Genomic DNA, 20,538 nt, shown 5'->3' with positions numbered 1-20,538 from the left:
CGAGCTCATTAAGATCGACCGCAAGTCGAAGAGCCTCGACGAATACATGAACGAGGCCATCGTCATCGATAACCGCCTTTTCGAACGCAAGAAAGAGAAGGGCGCCGGTGACAGCCGTCCTCGCGCCCCCGCCAACACTGGCTACAAGTATCAGCGCGGAGGCAACAGCTACAACAACAAGACGCGCAGCACCGCGTACGGCACCCACTCAGGCCCCATGGACGTGGATGCCGTTGAGAACCGCAAGAACGGCGGCGGCCCTAGCAAGGACAAGAAATGCTTCAAGTGCGACAAGCCAGGACACTTTGCCCGCGACTGTCGCAGTGGCGGCAATAACAACAACAATCGCCGCCAAGGAAGCTGGAAGCCAGTTCCCACTCACTCCACCAACTCTGTTAGCAAGGGAAAGAGCAAGGGCAGGAACCAGGAGGTCGACAACATCGAGATCGACTACGATTTTGCCAACGCCCTCGCTGCCCTCGTTGACAATGACGAGCCTCCCCGCACCATCGCCATGGTGGACTTCGACGGGATCAACGAACCGACCGATGATATGACGATCGAAGAATACGATCAATATGAACAGGCATACAGGGATGAAAGTGACCACGAAGAATACATCCGGGGCAACGACATTAATAAAGAAAATAAAGCCCCGTCTCACAGCCATTCCGTTCCACCTACGCTACGCGCACCGCTTGCCAACACCTTCGAAGAACGCGAAGAAAGGCCACTCGCTACCGTTGAACGCGAGGAACCTACCGTTCATACTGACCTCCCTGATGCTATAAGGTCAGGATCAGACACGGACACGACGGATCAGATGGATCGCAACGAGGAACTACAGGCCCAGTTAGCCTACCTCAACCGTTTGGCGGACGTCAATCAGACCAGAATCAAGGAACTGGAGATCCAACAACTCGCCTATAACCGCCAGCGGCGTCACATCCATCGGCAAGATAGATGGGACTATGAGGACACCTTCAAGGACTCCCAAAAGAAACCGGAAGAACTCATCGCCCTCATCCAGGCCTCATTGCAGGGCCTCAAGAAGAAAATCACTCGAGACAGCAAGTGGACCCACAAGTTCAATCTGGACGAGAAGTACAACCGTCAGATTCAGACAGAATTCTATGCGGGTCCCATCGACGATGACTCCTTCATCGAGCCATACCCTCCACGACAATCATTCCAATCCATTGGAGTGACCGCGTTCGAGGCCAATGTCTACACCGTGTGTGATCGCCCTTGGTCACCCCAAGCAGGAGACCACCCCCAGGTCCACCCAGGCCACCCATCTCACGGGAAAATCGCCTGGATCCAATGCTTATATGACGCTTGCCCATGGCATTTGTCATACAAGATGGAACACGACCACTTCCCCCAACGCGTTTGGGAAAACGATGTCCCAATACCAGTACGAACCGCCCATCATAAAGACTCTATTAGCATGTGGGACACTTGCACACCCCGCAAACGCGATGGAGGCGGCCGACTCATGAGACTCGTCTTGAAGGATGGGTATACGCGTGAATGCATGGAATCTCCCCACACCAGATACCAGGACTGTTGCAAAATCAATTGCGCAGTCCACATGGCCGACAAAGCACGACAATGGCATTCAAGACAAGCCATGCGTGAAGAAAGGGCATTCCAGCGCACTCAGCGTAAGGAGGAAACAGCAGTAGCAGCATCTTCTAGCACCAGCGAGACGGCCAGTGGATCTTCGTCTAAATCGAAGTCCCAGAGGAAACGCCGTGCTCGCGGTGGCCGCAGAAGACAGGGAAATGGCGCCAGCTCCTCGCGAGAGGACCACGAGTAGCTGACCCGCCACAAGTCCTCGAGATAAATCGAGATGAGGACTCGATTTATCAGGTCCAGATGGATTGGACCAAGCCATTCCAAGGAAAGGCAATGGCCATGATTGACTCAGGATCGTCAATCAACCTTATTACACCCCAGGTCGTGAACGACTGGAAGATACCATGGGTCTACAAGAAACGACCCTATCGAGTGTACACATTTGAAGGAAAGAGCCCGAGTTACGAACAGGGCCAGGTGCTAAGGGAAACAGCACCTATGAAGGTCACGATTAACGGCGACAAACAAGAGATCGTCTTTGACATCACCCCCATTGGTAAACACGACGCCATACTGGGTAGACCTTGGTTGAGAAAATACAACCCCGACATTGACTGGAGCAGCGGCCGCATCAGGGATCGCAAGAAGGCGCTCCTTAAAGCTCCAGATATTGAAGTCTCAGTCACTGATAGAAAGGATCGGCACCCTTCGTCACACGAGACTCCGCCACCATCAGAACCATCAAGAATGGTCATGTTCATCAGCAACTTTGAGGCGGAAGCACCACCACCTGAACCTCCGCCCAAAGACAACAAAGATAAGCTCAAAGACGTTCCTCTGCAGTATCGAGGATACAAGATCTTCAAGGAATCGTCTGAGTGCACTTTACCAGCACACGGTCCTTGGGACCATGAGATACCCTTGAAAGAAGGCGCCAAACCTAAATACCAAAAGATCTACCAGCTCAACGCTGCTCAGATGAAGGCGCTCAAGGAGTATGTGGATGAGAGACTCAAGCTGGGCCACATCCGTGAATCCCAGTCACCCTACGGTTCTCCTATCCTCTTTGTACCAAAGAAAGACGGAGAACTTCGTCTCGTAATCGACTACCGGCATCTCAACAACGACACCATCAAGAATCGATACCCTTTGCCGTTGATCCAAGAGATGCGAGACAGACTTGGAAAGGCCACGATATTTTCCAAATTTGATCTCACCTCAGCCTTCTCCCAGATTCGTATGAAGAAAGGAGAAGAGTGGAAGACAGCGTTCAGGACACCACTAGGGCATTACGAATACCGCATCATGCCCCAGGGCCTAACCAACGCACCTGCTTCCTTCCAAGCCAGAATCGACGCCGTGCTCAGACAATTCGCAGGCGAATTCGTGATGGCTTACATTGACGATATCATTGTGTTCTCTGAGACAGAGGAAGAACATCAGAAACACGTTCACAAGGTCCTCGCCGCGCTTGAAAAGGCAGGACTCTCAGTCAACCCCAAGAAGAGTGAATTCCATGTCAGTCAAGTGGACTTCCTGGGATATCGTATTTCCCCAGGCCAAATCCGCATGGATCCCTCTAAGATCAAGGACGTCGCCGAATGGCCAGCGCCCACTTCAGTAACCGGCGTCAGAGGATTCCTGGGATTTGTCAACTTCTACCGACGCTTCATCAAGGGATTCGGAGGCATAGCCAAGCCACTCAACGATTTGACCAAGAAAGACACCGTATTCGTATGGTCAAAGGAGTGCGACGATGCCTTCAACACCCTGAAGCAGATGATCATGGACGACCCGATTCTCATTCTCCCCGATCCCGATAAAGAATTTGAGGTTGAAACCGACGCATCTGACTGGGCAATGGGTGGCCAACTTGGTCAACGAGATGACCAGGGAAGATTGCACCCCATTGCATTCTACTCGAAGGCATTCAGAGGACCTGAGCTCAACTACCCGACACACGACAAAGAGCTCATGTCCATCATCTGGGCATTTAAAGAATGGAAACCATGGTTGAGTGGCACAAAGTACGAAGTCAAGGTCTACTCCGACCACAAGAACTTGACGTACTTCACCACGAGTAAAGAACTCAACCAGAGGCAAACCCGTTGGTCAGAATTCCTGTCGCAATTCAACTTCCACATCCATTACCGTAAGGGATCTGAGAACGCACGGGCCGACGCCCTGAGCAGACGAGAAGACCTTCGAGCCAAAACCGAAGGCACGGCCTCACCAGCCTTATTCAAAACCAACAATGATGGTTCCCTAGCGCACAAGCCACTACCCATTCACGACCTCGACGAGGATGAACTCGACATCTACAACATCAACATTGCCAGGGTGGATCCAGACGACTGGATCCAACGAATCACCGAGGCACAACATGAAGTAGATGACGAGGAAGTCCAAAAACATCTGTCAACCTCGATCGAGCCGTGGCTTCATAAAGGCAAGCTGTGGGTACCCCCGTCATTGCAGAAAGAGCTGGTGAAAGATATTCATGAGTCCCCTGAAGAAGGAGGACACGCTGGCATCGCACGCACGATAGCCAGGGTACAGGAGACATTCGGATTCGCTAAGATGAAGGATGTCGTTACAGAGGTTCTGCACGACTGTGAAATCTGTCACAAAACCAAAGCCAATAGGCACAAGCCTTATGGCTTACTCGAGCCACTCCCAGTGTCAGAAGCGCCATGGCAATCAGTAACTATGGACTTCATCACGAAGCTCCCCATGTCACGAGACCCAGCCACTGGCATCGAGTATGACAGCATCATGGTTGTTGTCGACAGATTCACGAAGTTCGCCTACTTCTTACCGTTCAGGGAAGATACCAATGCGGAACAACTCGGACATATCTTCATGCGGTACATTACCTCCAATCATGGCTGGCCAAAGGAACTCGTGACAGACAGGGACAAGCTTTTCTCGTCACGATACTGGCAAGCATTCATGAACAAACTTGGCGTGAAGCACAAGATGTCCACCGCATACCATGCTAGGACGGACGGGCAAACAGAACGAATGAACCAGGTCTTGGAAGCATACCTGCGAGCGTACGTCAATTACGAGCAGGACAACTGGACAGAGCTACTACCCACTGCTCAAATGTCATACAACAGCTCCAAGACCGAGACCACGAAGGTCACACCATTCTTTGCCAACTACGGTTATGAGATGAGCTCCCGTAGGGGTTGGGATTCAGAGACGGTCGTACCCAGGGCCCACATCAGGGCAGAACGACTTACCGAAATGCACCAAGCCCTGAGAGACGAGCTCACCTTTGTTCGCGAAAGAATGAATCGATATTACGACCGCACGAGGTCGTCGGCGCCGACCTTCAGGAGGGGAGACAAAGTCTACCTACTTCGCCGTAATATCAAGACCAAACGGCCCAGTGATAAGCTTGACTACAAGAAACTGGGACCATTCAAGGTAATCGAGAAAGTCAGCACCAGCAACTACCGACTCGAACTCCCCAAGGGCATGCGACAATGGCCTACCTTCCACGTCTCACTACTAGAACCAGCACCTAGGAACGCAAGACTCGACAAGAACGTTCAAACTTGGAATGACGGAGATGAATACCTAACGGAAGCCATCCTGGACTCAAAAATCAATGACAACACTGGCAACATCGAATACCTAATCAAGTGGCAAGGCTACGGCCACGAAAGCAATACATGGGAACCCCCAGAGAACCTCGTCAACCTGAAGGGCGAGATCGAGAGCTTTCACCGGCGGTTTCCTGACCGACCCCAGCCACCTCAGGCGACAAAGGATCAGGCGACAAAATCTCAGGGAGATCAAGCCCCTGCTCCTGCGCCCACTCGTCAAAACCAACCTCGGGCAAAGCAACGCCAGGCTCGGAAGTAGTCGACTCCTCGGAAACAAGCGGATCGTTGTCCCCCAGCTCCTCCGCCAAATCCGCCATCCCACGATCAAACATCTCCTTCTGCCTCTTCTGGAGATGACGCCTCTGCTCACGAACACGCAGCAGACGCGACTGGATCTCCACTGAGCTGCGTACCAGCTTATCCTCCTCTGCCTCCAGACGCTTGGACTCCTTCATAGACTTATAAACTACGACAATCAGTATAAGGGAGAACCCCAAAGGCGGCAGGGCACGCTCACGACGTCTAGTGATATCCTGACCATCACAAGCGGTCTTGCGACGAACACATTCGCTGCAGGAATTCGACTTCGACAGATCAACGACACAAGTGCGATTGTGTCGGAAACAATTGCTGCACGGCATATCGAGGGTTTCACCGGAATCTTCGACTAAGACTGCAAGAGCCTTAGTAGCGGCTCCCTTCTGAGCAGAACGCTTGGGACGAGCAATGCGAGATCGGGCCATGATAAATTGATGGGTGAAGGAAAGAAAGGAGACTCACCAAGTTCTGGATCACACAGGGTTATGAAAGATGAGGAAGCAAGAGATCAGGGAGAAGGGAGACGGCAGGCATTAAGGTTACGATCAACAGGCTTGTTGGCACCCAAGCAACGCAACAAGGGACGGCGGTTATCAATCACATGCCAAGGTAGTATCGTGGCGTTTGAGGACAAAGCCACAGAGAGGGGGGCATCGTGTTACGATCCAATCAGAGATCACCTATGTAAGCTAGATCAGATAGAACCAACAGACCAATCAGGTTGGACCCGAAGGGAGGACCCGAAGCTCCGGGTCCATGGCTCGGGTCCCCGGGGACCCGAGATGAATGTTCGGGTCCACGGGTCCAGTATATCGGGTCCATGAAGGCCGGTATATAAAGACGGCCTTCCCAGGCCTCTTTATATACTGGCTCTTCAGCAAGCAATAGCTTTCACAATCGATCAGTACCTTTTGGCTACTACTACCGTTATTCTTATTATCCCAGCGATATACTCCTGTGCTTGTAACGGTTCGTCACACGAAGTTGTTTGTCATAGTATGCTGCAAGTAGAATCGTGCTGTCAATTTGGGTTAAGTGTGGATTTTCTCCTTGGACATAGACTAGTTCTAGGTACCCTACTCGGGTTTCTACCCTGATTTTGAGATGTATGAAGCATTAAGTGCAAACCCAAATGCCGGGTGGTTAGAAGGTAATCACAGAGTCCGGTCGACACCTCTATCCAGTTCAGGGGGAGTGCTTTTCGTAAAGTATTTAACGAAGTTGCTTTGTTTACCTTTTTTCTAAACGTGGAAGACAACCACTTGACATGTGGCGGCTGTTATTGCCGCTATTTGTGGTCAAGATCATAGGTACACTAGAGATGAAATACTCACAGTCTCACATGCACGTCAAAGACCAAAAAATGTTATATTGCTATCTTCCATCACCAACGCACTTCTGTTGCACGTGTTACAGCATTAAGAGGTACTTATAACACTGTTTTATTCTACCACATTAAGTCCGTTAGCAGTTACCCCATAGTCCCTCTAGTTAAGCATGCCAACCGCTCCATAACCTCCTCAACGGCCATATCCAGCTCGGACACCGCATGCCAAAGCATCGGAAGTGCCGAAACCACGCCTGCCCCTGCATTTGATTGCCCTTCAAAGCTGATCCGGATAGCCTTACAAGTCATGCTAACCGCCTTCGCTTTTTTGCTCAATCCATTGTGGACAGCGTCTCGAAGAGCTGCCAACTCCTCCGTTGCTCTAAACGCGTCGGGCCTTATCCTCACCATAGCCATGTCGCTCTCATTGGTTTCGGTAAGACAGTACTGACGACATTCCTCTTCGAGCTCAGCGATCTTTTGTGACAATCCCTTCACTTGCTTTTCCGCTTCATGACTTCGCTTCTCCAAGTCAATCGCTATGCTTAGTTGGCTTTCAACGGTGGCAATACGCTTCTGCTGACCAACGCATTCCTGTTAGAGTCTGGTGGCCTACTCGTTATAGCTCCTCTTCGACCTTGTTGGCCTGCTCCTTGTAGAGGCGGCATTCCTTCTTGAGCTTCGCAACTTGGTCTAACGCTTGATTTTTCTCGGCAGCAGTTTCAGTCTGTTCCTTCCGGAGATGTTCATTCTGTTCTTGCAGCTCCCTGATTTGCTTGGATGCTTGCTCCAGTTTGGTGGTACGAGCTGCTTTGGCTGCCGTTGCTAAAGACAACAGGGTTTTTTGAGTAGAGATCTCTGTCTCCGTGCGTTTCGACATTATTTCAAGCTCGTGGATTCTCTTGACGGCATCCTTCAATTTGACGTTGGCCTCATGAGCTTCCTCGGTCTTGGTGGCCAACTGTCCCTCAGCCGTTGCCACCTGTTCTTTAAGAGCAGACATCTCGTTGTCCGAGCGCTTCCAATGCCATCTTTCAAGCTCGTTGACTCTCTTGCCGGCAGCCTGTAGGTTAACGTTGGCCTCATGAGCTTCTGCGGTCTTGGTAGCCAACTTTCTCTCAGCTGTTGCCACCCGTTCCTGACTTCGTTCCTCAATAGCTGTCTCTAGTTGACATTCAATGATGGCAACTTGCTTCTTGTAGCCAAGGCATTCCTGTTCGAGATCGGTGGCCCGCCTCCTGTGCATTTGGCATTCTATCTTGAGCTCGGAGATTTGGTCGGACGCATTTTTCGTGTCGGCAGTCATTTTCTCCTTCAGCCGATTACACTCTTCCTCGAACTCTCTGATTCGCTTTGACGCTTGCTCCAATCTGGCGCCAAAAGCCGCTTTGGATACGCCTTCCACGTCTAACTGGTTTTTACAGTTGTATAACTCCTTCTTCCACCATTTACACTCTTCCTCGAGCTCCGTAACTCTCCTGGCGTCAGCTTTCTTCTTGACCTCGGCTTCAAAAACTTTCTTGGCCTGAGTGGTTAATTCTCCTTGGGCTGTGGCCACCTGTTCTTTCAGCTTTTCACGTTCTTCTTCGATTTTGGCAGCCCTCCGAGTTGCGGCCTCTCTCCATGTCTCGGCTTCACGGGCTTCTTCGACTTTTGCGGCCAACTCGCTCTGTATGGTATCGATCTGTTTTCTCAACCGACCACACTCCTTCGACACCTCGCTGATCTTGTTGTTTGCGGCCTGTTGCTCAGAATTGCGTTCGTTTCGTGTGGCAGTTAGCTGATCCTTCAGCTGCTTACACTCTTGTTTGAGTTCGGTGAGCTCTTCGGTAACAGCCTGTCTCTCCGAGACAGCAATGCGGGCTTCATCGGTTTTTGTAGTTGTCAAGTCGTGCTGAGCAATGTTCAGTTGGTCCTCCAACCACTCGCTTTTTCCTCGAAGCACCCTCATATTTTGTTGCTGGTCATGGTAGCGATCCTTCCATTTGTCCAATGCTGACAATGCATCACGGTGATTGATATCCATCTGCTTATTATCGTCTCTCAAGAAGTTACACTCGGCCTCCAGCATTGCAATCCTCTCCGTTGCGGCTTGTCGCTCAGCAGCCTGGCTTTGCTCAATCTCTGTGTGATTTTGACGAATCTCGGCCAGTCTCTTGTAGTTACGAGCTTCATTGTCAAGCTGTATCTCGAGTTCTTTCAACAACTCCTGGATCTTGGCTTTCAGCCTTTGGTTCTCTGCAATCAAGGCGGAGGAATCTTGATTTGTAACCAGTTCTCCTTGAGGATGGTCGTGAGTTGCTTCAAGCTCAGCGGGCTTCTCGGCCTTGGCCGCTGATCCATTGTCCAGGGTATTCTCGACCTCACGGCCATGGGGATGCGTGGCCATTGGACAGCCTTTCCCCGATGTATTCAGTCTCTTTCCTGTTGCGATCCCTTCGGTCGAGGTATCGGGGCCCCTAACAACTGGTGAATCTTCGCGAGAGGTTTTTTGTGGCGTTTTACGGACTTGCTTCGGATCGTTACGTTTTCGCTTCCACTTTGAAGGTATGCCGGTAGAGTCTTCCGCTCCGAGTTGTCAAGTGGGAGAAGCGTATTCTGTAGGCCGGTGTTGGCGATGGCGACTTGTGAAACTGTTCTCCGGTTAGCCTCCAGTTCTCTTTGTGTCATGAAGCTTAGGTTAAATTCTTGAGCTTTCGGTAGAGGCTCGGGTTGCGGTTGCAATGGAATAGCGAAGAAGTTAGCACCTGGGGCCAGGAGACAAGGAAAGATTACCTAGCTGGGTGATGATGAAGTCTGTTAAGTATTGAAGCCGTGAAGCTGATCCTAGATGCTGGAAACTGGTGATGGATTGAGGAAGTGGTAAGTCTCAAGGAGTGGCTAAGCTACGAAATCCATCTACCAAACGAACAAAGCTGAGGCGGAGGTGCTTTGCACAACAGGGTGACCGTGACCCACAATCTGCCAGGCAGGCAGCAGTGTCAACATTAAGAGAAAATTGGTGGGTGGAAGCAAGAGCTATGTAAAGAGAAAGTGGTGGAAAGTCACAGGTCACTTCACTCACCTTTGTAGGTAGGTACGGTGCCTGGCATGTTGGGAGCTTTTCAATTCCAGGTAGGTACACTAGTACTGAAATATGTCACAGAGTGGATTTGATAAATGACATGGAGGTGGTAAGAAAGACATGACTACTCCGAAGAGAAAGACCCTTTCCTTGGTGTCAGGCCTTTTGGCGGCAGGCGTTTCCAAATGTGACTCTTCTCCTTCATTTTTGAGCAACTTTGGGTGTGTAAATCGAGATTTCCAGTGTTGGAGAGTGGCTGTGGACTTCTGAGTTGTCGCTGCTTTGCGAGGGGTACCAAATAGAACTATCACGTGAAGGAGATGAAGAAAGGAAGGAACGAAGGGCGTAACAGAGCGGTGAGAATTGCTTTTAGCTGCAAGAACTGCTTTTAACGCACACACCACCGGCAGGCTCAACCACCTGCAATGCCAATTTCCATCTTAACTCCGAACTGAAACAACGAGAGCTGAAGCAGAAAAAACCATTCCACCCAAATCCTTGACGCCTCATGTGCCATCAACCTGCCAACTCCGACTCCTGCTTCTACCGCGAAGCACACACACACCACGCCCGTGCCTGCAATCAACCGCCTACCAAAAGTCCACCGTAAGCTGGATGCCCTTCATTCATTCGAGCTCCACAGGTTCAGCGCCAGGCGCGCCCGCTTCGTCCGCAAACCATGCGGCAGCGGCGTTCACGCCCTCCACAGCCTTTCCCAACAACTCATAGGCATTGTCCATGTCTTCCACGTCTATCCTTCCGACTTCCCGGCGTAGCTTGATAAATATAGCCTGGTGTTCCACTGCTCCAGCGTTTTTGGCCAAAATGTCCGCTTGCGCGGCGAGTTCCTCCACCTTGGCCGCCTGCTCTGCCTCCTTGGTCTCAATCTGGACGCGAGCATCTTCTAGCTCCGCATCCTTGTTGGCTAACTCGGCTCTCAGCGTGGTGTTTTCGTTCTCGAGCTCAGTGATGCGGGCTCTGAGCTCCGCAATTCTCGGGTCCTCGTGGCCAGCGTTGCCGCCGAGCATGTTCGGGCTGATGCCATGGTATACTAAGGTAGGTATATATCGTTAGTACCTCTTCACAACCTCCTGTTCTTTGCCACTCAGTCTCATGACCTCATCTGCTACTTACAAAACTTCCTCCACATCCGCAACTCCTTCAGAAAGTCTTAGACCCTTTGGTCACGGGTCTCGTTGTCGTCGCCTTCGTGAGCTCTGAGCAGCGGATCAAGAAGACCCGAGGCAGTCAAAAGCTGGTACTCTTCGATATCCCACATTGTGAACTCCTCCTCGAGGTCTTCGCGAGTCATGAACGGGCGTGTCGCGATAATCGCGTCGATAAGTTGGGCCTGGCGCTGCTTGGTTCTGAACTTCCTGATTCATCTTGGCTTGGGATCTTTCGTACTGGTAGATAGGCACTGAGGAGGAAAGGCCAAAGACAAGGCAAAGTGAGATAGTTGGTTGAGTGAGGGTTGATGAATAAGTTGAAGGGAGGAGAGAAAGATTTAGCCGCGGTTCAAAATGAGGAAGAGAATATGGTGTCCCTCCTCTCTGACTTCAGCCCCATCAAAGCTCCTATTGTTCGAAACCTATTCAAATGGGGTGTTCATGCATATTCCTCTCTTATTTCATCTCTCCTTGTTAAGCCAGCTATACGTTCCTTCGTTTCAGCTTCGTCCCAAGTATCTTGAGCAGTAGTGCAATGTGCCGCCTCTATTGTACACTCAGGATCCAGACGTATCTTCTTTTTTCTTTCGCGTACTTTGAACTTCCGGTGTGTTGAACCATACGGAGGAGGTGATCACGTATAAATGTAAGAGACGACGAAAGTGGTGGTAAATGTCTTAATTGATTCAAGAGAGAGAAAGAGAAATATAAAGAAAGGAGACGAAATCTAGCTTATATATAGGGTAAGTATATAGATTGTATCAACCCTATACCAAGAATACCAAGACATAGTAATAGCTTCAACACTCCCCCTCGATCCAAATATAAATTGCCCTATAATAAGAAAATAAGTGAAGAGGGCTAAAAACGGCAAAGGTAAAGTTATTTATAAATATTTCTCTCTCGCTTAATACGGTTAGTATTAATAAAGTTTAGTAGGAAAAAGGATTACCGTTGTAAGGGTTAATATAAGGACGGTAAGATAATAATAAATATAATAAGTTTTGAAAATAAAAATGAAAAAGTGAGTTAAAAAAAAAAATTGTAAGAACTTTTAATATAGAGGTCGTAAGCCTATGTAAGCGATATTAATCGATTCGTTTTAATATAACGGTTGAAATAAATATATTTATAAAGTTATACGAGGGCTAGAAGGTATTCAGATAGTTGTAAGTCGATTTTGAAAATTTTTTATATTAGGGAATTTCGCGGAAATTAGAAAATTATAATTTAAATTGTCGATATAAATATATATTTAATTAGAGGGAATGGGATTTATAAGTAAAGCATTAATTTAATATAAAAGTAACGAAAAATAAAAGAAATAGTATAAGAATTAATTATTACGTATAAAAGGTTTAGTGAATATATACGGGGAAATAGGCGGTTAGGGATTAAAAAAGTATTAATAGGTCTTTAATAGTAATAATAGGGTAAAAGGTTTTAATAACCCTAAAGCCTAATAATACTATTTAAAGATGCTTTGGGGTAGAGTTTTTATAAAGATATTAGTAACCTATTCTTTAGTAGCTACCTATTAGAAGTTTACGCTCCTAGTAGCCTACGCTTCCTTATATTATATTTTTTGGATATTAACATACTTCGTACAGGAATAATATTGTAGGTTCTTCATTAGAACTATAATACTGTAATTATTATAGCGGATAATAATAGCGGAATTAACTATAAAGGATAAGTTTAATAGTAATCTCTTAAATTAAATTACCTCTTTAGCTACCTACATTTATACTATAACTTTTACTTCGTAAAATAAATAGGGCGATAGTCTATTAGCATTTTAATTATTAATTAATAATTACGCTATTAATATAGAATATATACTTATTAATAAAGCGTTTAATAAAGGTATTACTATCCTAATTAGTATTTGAATAATTAGTAAAAATAATAGAAAATAGGCCGGAATAAGTAAAGTAAAAGGTAAAAGTACTACGAAGGTATTTAAAAATATATTTTATAATCAATATATAAATTAGGTTAATTTAGCGAAGTATTAACTATAAAAGGATATTACGAAAATAATATCCAAATATATACCGAACATTATATATATAAAGGAACCGATAGTATTAATATATTAATATTTATCGGTATTAGAAGCTTTAAAATCGTCGGCTCGCTTAGGGATTTTATAATTATCTATAGGGGTAGAAATAATATTATAATTTAATATATTGAAATTGCCAAGTACCTTTTTAAGGAAAACCTTTTAATTAAATTTAAAGGTACGATTTGGCCTATTACGGATTATAACGATATTTAAGTAATAAGAATACGGACTTATATCGGTTATTTTAAATTATTTATTAAGGATATCCTTTAGGGCTTAAACGTCAGATTTAGAAGGGCGGGTAATAAATAGATTGTCGATATAAATAGCGATCTAAGTAATACCTTTATTAAAAATAACCTTATTAGTGGGTAGCGGGGTGAAATTAAAATTATAGAGGAAGGTAGTAAATATATTATACTAAATATATAAATTATATTTTAAATTATAAAGGCCCGCTTTGTTTTATATATTAGGGTTTTATTATTATTAATAATACCGGGGGGCTATTCTACATAAATCTCTTCCCTAATTAGATTATAAAGAAAAGCGGGTTAAACATTTATTTATTCTAATTTTAAATTGAAACTAGCGGCGAAGGTGAAAATAAATTCATAATTTATAAACCTTATAACCGAAGCAAATATTTTATTATAATTAATCCCTTCCTATTATTTAAAGCTACGGACTATTTAGCGAGCCTTATAATAAAGGACCTCGCTATTAGGACTAGTCTTAAATTTATAAATTTACTTCCCGGTTAACAGTTAATAATTAATACTATTAAGGATAAAGGTCTAAATTTAATTCTCGACGAGCGATTAATATTTCACTTATATAGCGGTTTACTAATATTATTAATTTAGTCGTTTTATAACTTTTCAATAATTCCTAAATTTGGGGGTAAATAGGGTAGTAAGGGTAATAAAAATTAGTAAATTAATATTAATATATTTATTAATAGCTTTTAATAATAATTATTATCGTTCGAAAATAGTAGGAATTGGGGGGCGTAATTCGGAATAATAATTAATAATAGTACATTAATAATCGGAGTTAAAAAGACTTAAGTTATTACCGATATAAATAATCTTGAATATTAGTATAGATAATCTTAGTAAGGACGGTTCTAGTAGGGTTAATTAAAATAGTTAAAATAAGAATTAAGGTAACCTATCCGAAAATAATAGAAAAAAAGATAATTAAAATAAGGGTAAAAATAGCGTAGGCGCGTCGGAATTTCCTCCTAATTATATTAGTAAAATTCCCTCTAAATTTAAAATTCCCCCTAAGTTAGAGATAAAAAATAAATAAATTAATAGTAAGAGTATTAGTAAGAATAGTAGCGCAATAAGTATAAATATTATTTATACGGGAGGCTATAGGGGTATTAAGGAGAAGCTTATAGAAGGTTTATTTAAGTTCGCTCCTAAATAACCTTATATTAGGTTGGATAAATCAGGAAAGGAGGCGTTTAAATTTATAGAAGAGGTATTAAAATTAAAATTTAGCGTATAAACGAAGGAAAGTAAATTAACTACTAATTTCAGGGTAGGGTTTGGCGAAATATAAATATAGGTTTCGTCAATAATTATATTATTAATTAAAATAACCTTATTTCCGTCTATAAGAATAATATAATTTAACGAGCCTTTATAACCTAATAGCTTACTTCGGCCGGTTATAAATATTAATTTCCTTAGGAAATCCGCATTTGGCAATTTATAATAATAAAGGGTGCTAATAATTCTTAAACATCATAAATTAAATTTATAGCTGTTCTATACTTTAAATAGCGTTTTATTAATAACTTTATTTAAATACCTATTCTTTAAGTAAATAATTATTTAGAGAAAGATCGGTTATAAACGACGGTTAAAGCCATTATCCTCTAAAATAGTAGTGAAGCGCTCTTATAAAATCCTATTAAAGCATTCTAATATATTATTTTATTTATATTAATTAATTACCAAATATATTAATTATATAAAACGGTTCGTATACTAGAGTTAATATCGTTTATTAATATTTTCGCTAGCCCAATTAAAATAAATATAATAAACTCTACATTCTTACCTATCGAATTTATTATATTATTATTTTACTATAGGAACAAATTCGTCTTTAATCTTAATAGTATAGGTTTAAACGTATTATATAAAATTATTTATAATAATAACTTAATACTATTATTCTTATAAACCCTTGAAGCGAAAAGGGTTATAATTATATATATAAATATATTTAAAGGGTCGACTCCCTTTATATATTAATCCTTTATGAGGAATTTATTTTAGACGGCCTAGTACGTATTTATTATAAAAATAAATATTAAGGGTAGAATAAATACTACTAAATATCGTTTAAAGGGAAATAATATTTCCTTTATTAAAATAGGTAAGGCGATTATATTATATTTTAAACTTCTTTTATTCGATGGTATAAACAGCGAAAGTAAAGCATAGTATTTAATTATTAATTGGTTAATATACTATATATATTCTATTTGTATTAAAGCTTCTAAAGCGGATCTTTTAATCATATAGTCTTAATCATTAAACCATTTCCGAATATTATAATAAAGCCTTTACAATCGAATTATAATATAAATAGGAGGTTGTAGGCAATTTGGGGTAAATAGTACGTATTTTCTAGTAAAATATAAAACGAATCGCCTTTATAAATAAAAATACGTAATAAATAAATACTTATCGCCTTTAGGGTAATTTTTATATTATTTATTCTTATAATAAGAAGGCCTATACAAGGGCGAACGCTTTTAAAACCGACTTTATTATAAAAGAAGTGATTTATAGTATTAAAATTGATAACGATAATATATTTAAGATGATTTAGAAATTTGCAATAAAATTTTAAAGCAGATAGTACGGTAACGCGTTCTATAAATTTAGAATTAAGTAGAGGGTTATAACAGGAAAAAGTAAATTAATTAAAACGGTATTAATATAAGTAGGGTTAGAGTAAATAATTAATTATAAAGCAATTAAATAATTCGAAATAATAAATATTAATAATAGTAAGGCTATTAACAGTATAGTATTTAAAACGGTAAATATTAGCGATAATAAAATTATTAAAGAGAATAATATATATAAAGAATATATAATTAGTAGGAACGGATAAGTGGATGGATATAGGGATAGAATAAGCGGCGGGTCGGTTATAATAAAACTGAATATTATATAGCTTATAAATTTGGAAGAATTGGTAATAGATTATAGGTTACCGGTTTTTTAATTATAATAGGGGCGTTTGTTAGAACATAAATCTTTTAGAATTTTAATTTCAAATTCCTTATTAGTAAAAATAATTACCAGGAGTATAGCGGTTGAATTAGAGGGTTAGTCGTTATCCTTTTAATTTACGGACTAATTCGCGTTTTTATAATATTTAGAGTATTAAATATTATAATAGAAATTACTATAGTTTAATATTTTATATACCGAATAAGGTACTTAGGAGCGTTCTTTATTAATATTATACGGTCTTTTATTATTAGTATTAATAACGGTTTTAATAATTTTAATTATATATTGAATTATAAAGGCTTTTAATTAGGCCGGCGTATTAAATATTAATTTATTAGTATTATCCCTTTATTATTTAGTTTATTAGCGTTTAATTAGAATTTCTTTAACTTCAGTAGTACGTTTAGCCCTACTAAATATAACCGGGGTCCGGGCAATTTTATTAAATTCGTCCTATTTTAATAAGATAATATATTTTTAATTAAATTTAAGAACGAAGGTAATATATACGGGGCCTAAATACCGGATAAAATAATCGATTACTATAAAACTAAGTAGAAGGTAATAATTAAGATCTATTTTAATAAATTTATATTAAATAATTTATAGCCGGTTAGCGTAATCAGTAATACTATTATAAATAGCGAAGGTAGTAGCGTAAAACCGAATTAGAATATTAATAAAGTTTTTAAAATCTTTTAGGCAATAATTGTCGAAAACCTATTGGAAAGCCTCTACAATTATTTTTATATTATAATTCATGAATTTATTATAGGTCGTTATAGCGATTTTAGTAATAAAGAAGTTGAATTATTAGTATTATTCGGTCTTTTAATTTTCGACTTTTTCGTAATATTTCTATTCAGGGATATTAGGGCGATAGATAGGGGAGTTAAAATTATTAATAACGTTATATTTAGAATACGCCGAAATATAGGTAGTAAGGGCGTAATATTAAGCAATACAATTATCGCCTCTATTAACGATAATTAGGAGGGCGATAATTTTATTAAGGCTTTTATGAAGTATAATTATAATTTGGATATTCGGCGGGGTTAGGTATTAGAATATAGCAGCGGGGGAATTAGAAGAAAAGTAGAAAAAAGAGTGGTAATTAAAGGAGGAATTACAGTAATAAAACTTTAAAATTCTATAGAATTAGGGGATAAAAGTAATATTAAATTTTAGATAAGGTTTAAAAAAGTAATACTAGAAAATTATAATAATAGTACGGTAAAAGTTAAATTTTAGAAAGATTTGTAAAAGATTTGGGGTACGGTAGAAATATCTTTTAAAAAATAAGGAAAATTGCAGTAATTATAATAGCGGCGGGTAAACGGTAGTTTTATAAGGCGCGGCCGGAAGTTATATTAATATATTTTTTATTAAAAATATTATATAAAGTAATCGCGCTGAATTATAAATATAAATATTAATATCCGGCCTATAAGGAATTTATAAATATTATAACGTAAAATAATAGTAAATAATATAATAAATATTATAACCGGCGAAGCAACAGTAATAGCGGAATATATAGAGTATTAATTAAATAGCGGAATGGGCGAAAGCGGTCTTTATTTAATAAATTGCGCTTCTATTAATATAAAGGTAAATAAAATTTCGTAATACGTTAGAAATCGAACGATTTTTGATAAAGATAATAAATTCTCGTAAAATGTAATAGATTCCATAATAGCAAATATTGGGAAAAATCTAATATGTTTATAACGTAGTAAAATATTTCTACGTTTTAAATTGTCAAAGTTTTTCCTATATATATTGTATATACGATGGTCCGTACGTATAGTTTGTACGAATATAGACTATATATATAACGGCTATAATTAATAGGGGTATTTACGCTGAGTAAGAAGCGTAATCCTTTTGGAATACGAATAGTATTTTTTTTCGAAGACAAAAGGTAATAAGAGGGAAAAAGGAAGGAAAGGGGGGGTAAATAAAGATTATAGATTTAACTATTATTTACGGAACGTATAGCGTGTCCGGACTTATAACCTATTGAATTATACTGAGGAGGTAATTACGTATGAATATAAGAGACGACGAAAGTAGTGGTGAATATTTTAATTAATTGAAGAGAAAGAAAGACAAATGTAAAAAAGGGAGACGAAGTCTAGCTTATATATAGGGTAAGTATGTATAGATTATATCCACCCTATACTAAGAATGCTAAGAGATAGTAATGGCTTTAATACGGTAGTTATAAGATGGGATCAAATGTAGAGACATCTTGGTATAAATTATGTTCTCTAGCTAAGGGCCAAAAGGCCGTTACAGCACTTAGGAACACATATGTATTAGATAGAAACCTATAGAGAAGAATGTTATTAGGATAGTTATATAAAGAGCTTAACTTACCGCACCATCCCTTTTATCTTGCCGCACCATATTTAACTTGCCGTACCATATGTTAGCTGTTATAATTACAAGCCGTTTTCACATAGAAATTTTAGTATTTTTAATATTTTTGAATATTATAGTGTATTAAGTTAAGAAGGGTACGCCAAGTCAGCAGGGTGCACTAAGTTATCTAGCGATATTTTCTAGTATTAAACGAATAATATTCTTATAATATTTACGTAGTATTGCGGCTCTATAAGGCTCTATACAGCTTTATAAGGCTCAACTGAGCCTCTTATTCTATAATTAGGGTATTTCTTCAATTATTGCCTAGCTATACTCTACGTAGATTAGGGTCCTCTACGTAATCTTTTAACGGGTAAATTTACCTCTCCTCTTTATCTACTACCTCCTTTTCCTTCCTTTTAATTATTACCCGTTTCCTCTATTCTGCTATAGTGTAATTTAAAGTAGTAAGGTACTCCTTCTTAACATTATCCTTATTAATAGAATTTAGCAGTAAATTTAGTGGTAAGCCTAACTATAGCTTTAGAATAGGGCGTTTGTAGGAAATACGTACTAAGCGGTTAGAGGAAGCGGCTAGAATTAGAACTTTACCTTCCCTCCCCTTACTTAATTCTCTAAGTCTACCCCTTTTATATTTTAGCGCTTAATTTGGCTGTTAAGTATCATTATTAATAATAATATAATCCTTATCGCTAGCCGCCTTTCGTTCGTTGGCCGCCGCTTCTTTATTAGCCTCTTTATTAATTTCATCCAACGCTTCTAAATTGGGCTTAGAGATTTCGATTCGAGAATAATCATATCTCGTAGCGCTAAATATACGGCTACTTCTCCTAATTCGAATTGCATTACAGGGATTTCTCCTATTAGACGAAGCGGGCTTTAGTATAATTGCCTTATTACTAAACGGACCATATTGGTTCTTAAGGCGCCCTTTAGGAATTGCTTTCGTTATAAATACTATACGAAGGTAATGATCCTTTTTATTGAAAGCTTCTTCTAAATATTAGAAAGGATTGTAATCGGCGGTATTAATTAGGGCTTTTTTAGGGTAGTCTTTATTGTACTGTTTTAATAGTTCGTATACGTAAGGCAACCAATATTAAATTGTACAAGTATTATTATAAGTAAGTAAATTTTGGGGGTAGGGATTTCTTACCGTTCGTATAGCGCTAAAAGCCTTTTTATACTCCTTTATAAGTAAATTTAACCCCTAATTAGTAATTTGGAGTTTGTAATCACTTAATTAGTCGATTTTAAAGTAATTGCGGCGAACCCGGGAATTAGAGGTAATAATACCCTCCTTATACGAATCATACCGCTTTTTAATAATTATTTTAATTGTATAATATACTTTATTAAAGCCCGTATACATTAATAATCCCTTTACTTTAATATTAGTATTAGTCGATTTATTTAAGGAAGTTATTTTATAGTTATAATTAGGGAGCCTTTTAGTATAATAATTAATTTACTCTTTCTTATAGGGTATAAGTTCGTCGTTAATATATTTGAATAATTTTAGTTAAGTATTTTTAAAATTAGTATCTATAAAGCGTTTAGCCTTCTTAAAATTATATAGATCGTTACTAAATATTATATATTATTAGTATATAAAGAAAGTAGTCTTTATTTATACTACCTAGGTAGGGGGGGAACCTATTTAAACTTACGTTCTAATAACCGTACGGACTTTTTAATGCGCTCGCTAGAGTACCTCGAAATTTATAATAT

General features: G+C 40.6%; 3 protein-coding genes across 3 annotated transcripts; 1 reads left to right on the top strand and 2 right to left on the bottom strand.

The window, feature by feature from the left end:
• Window positions 1-553: 553 nt before the first annotated feature.
• Window positions 554-1,822, top strand: B0H65DRAFT_414979 (uncharacterized protein; the record flags this gene model as incomplete). Its single annotated transcript, XM_062823957.1, has 1 exon — window positions 554-1,822. One exon carries the CDS (start codon window positions 554-556, stop codon window positions 1,820-1,822), a length of 1,269 nt encoding a protein of 422 aa, XP_062686935.1.
• Window positions 1,823-4,997: 3,175 nt separating this feature from the next.
• On the bottom strand, window positions 4,998-6,253 carry B0H65DRAFT_485592 (uncharacterized protein). The gene is made up of 2 exons (XM_062827681.1): window positions 5,716-6,253; window positions 4,998-5,664 (listed from the first exon to the last, which is right to left on the bottom strand). The coding sequence occupies exons 1-2, from the start codon at window positions 5,939-5,941 to the stop codon at window positions 5,288-5,290; spliced, it is 603 nt and encodes a 200-aa protein (XP_062686934.1). The 5' UTR covers window positions 5,942-6,253; the 3' UTR covers window positions 4,998-5,287.
• A 1,209-nt stretch (window positions 6,254-7,462) lies between these two features.
• On the bottom strand, window positions 7,463-9,232 carry B0H65DRAFT_564348 (uncharacterized protein; the record flags this gene model as incomplete). The annotated part of the gene is made up of 1 exon (XM_062830251.1): window positions 7,463-9,232. The coding sequence occupies one exon, from the start codon at window positions 9,230-9,232 to the stop codon at window positions 7,463-7,465; it is 1,770 nt and encodes a 589-aa protein (XP_062686933.1).
• Between the last annotated feature and the right edge of the window lie 11,306 nt (window positions 9,233-20,538).

The sequence above is a fragment of the Neurospora tetraspora genome, assembly GCF_033439725.1.
Source record: "Neurospora tetraspora strain CBS 560.94 chromosome Unknown B0H65scaffold_1, whole genome shotgun sequence".
NCBI lineage: Eukaryota > Fungi > Ascomycota > Sordariomycetes > Sordariales > Sordariaceae > Neurospora > Neurospora tetraspora.
This window is presented reverse-complemented; position numbering and strand designations above follow the sequence as displayed.

What these genes read in the sequence shown, in the direction of transcription:
- B0H65DRAFT_485592 (XM_062827681.1), bottom strand. Translation starts at nt 5,941, where the DNA reads ATGGCCCGATCTCGCATTGCTCGTCCCAAGCGTTCTGCTCAGAAGGGA. An exon ending in TCAGGATATCACTAGACGTC is followed by an intron (nt 5,665 to 5,715) that starts GTGAGCGTGCCC and finishes TGATTGTCGTAG; the next exon opens with TTTATAAGTCTATGAAGGAG.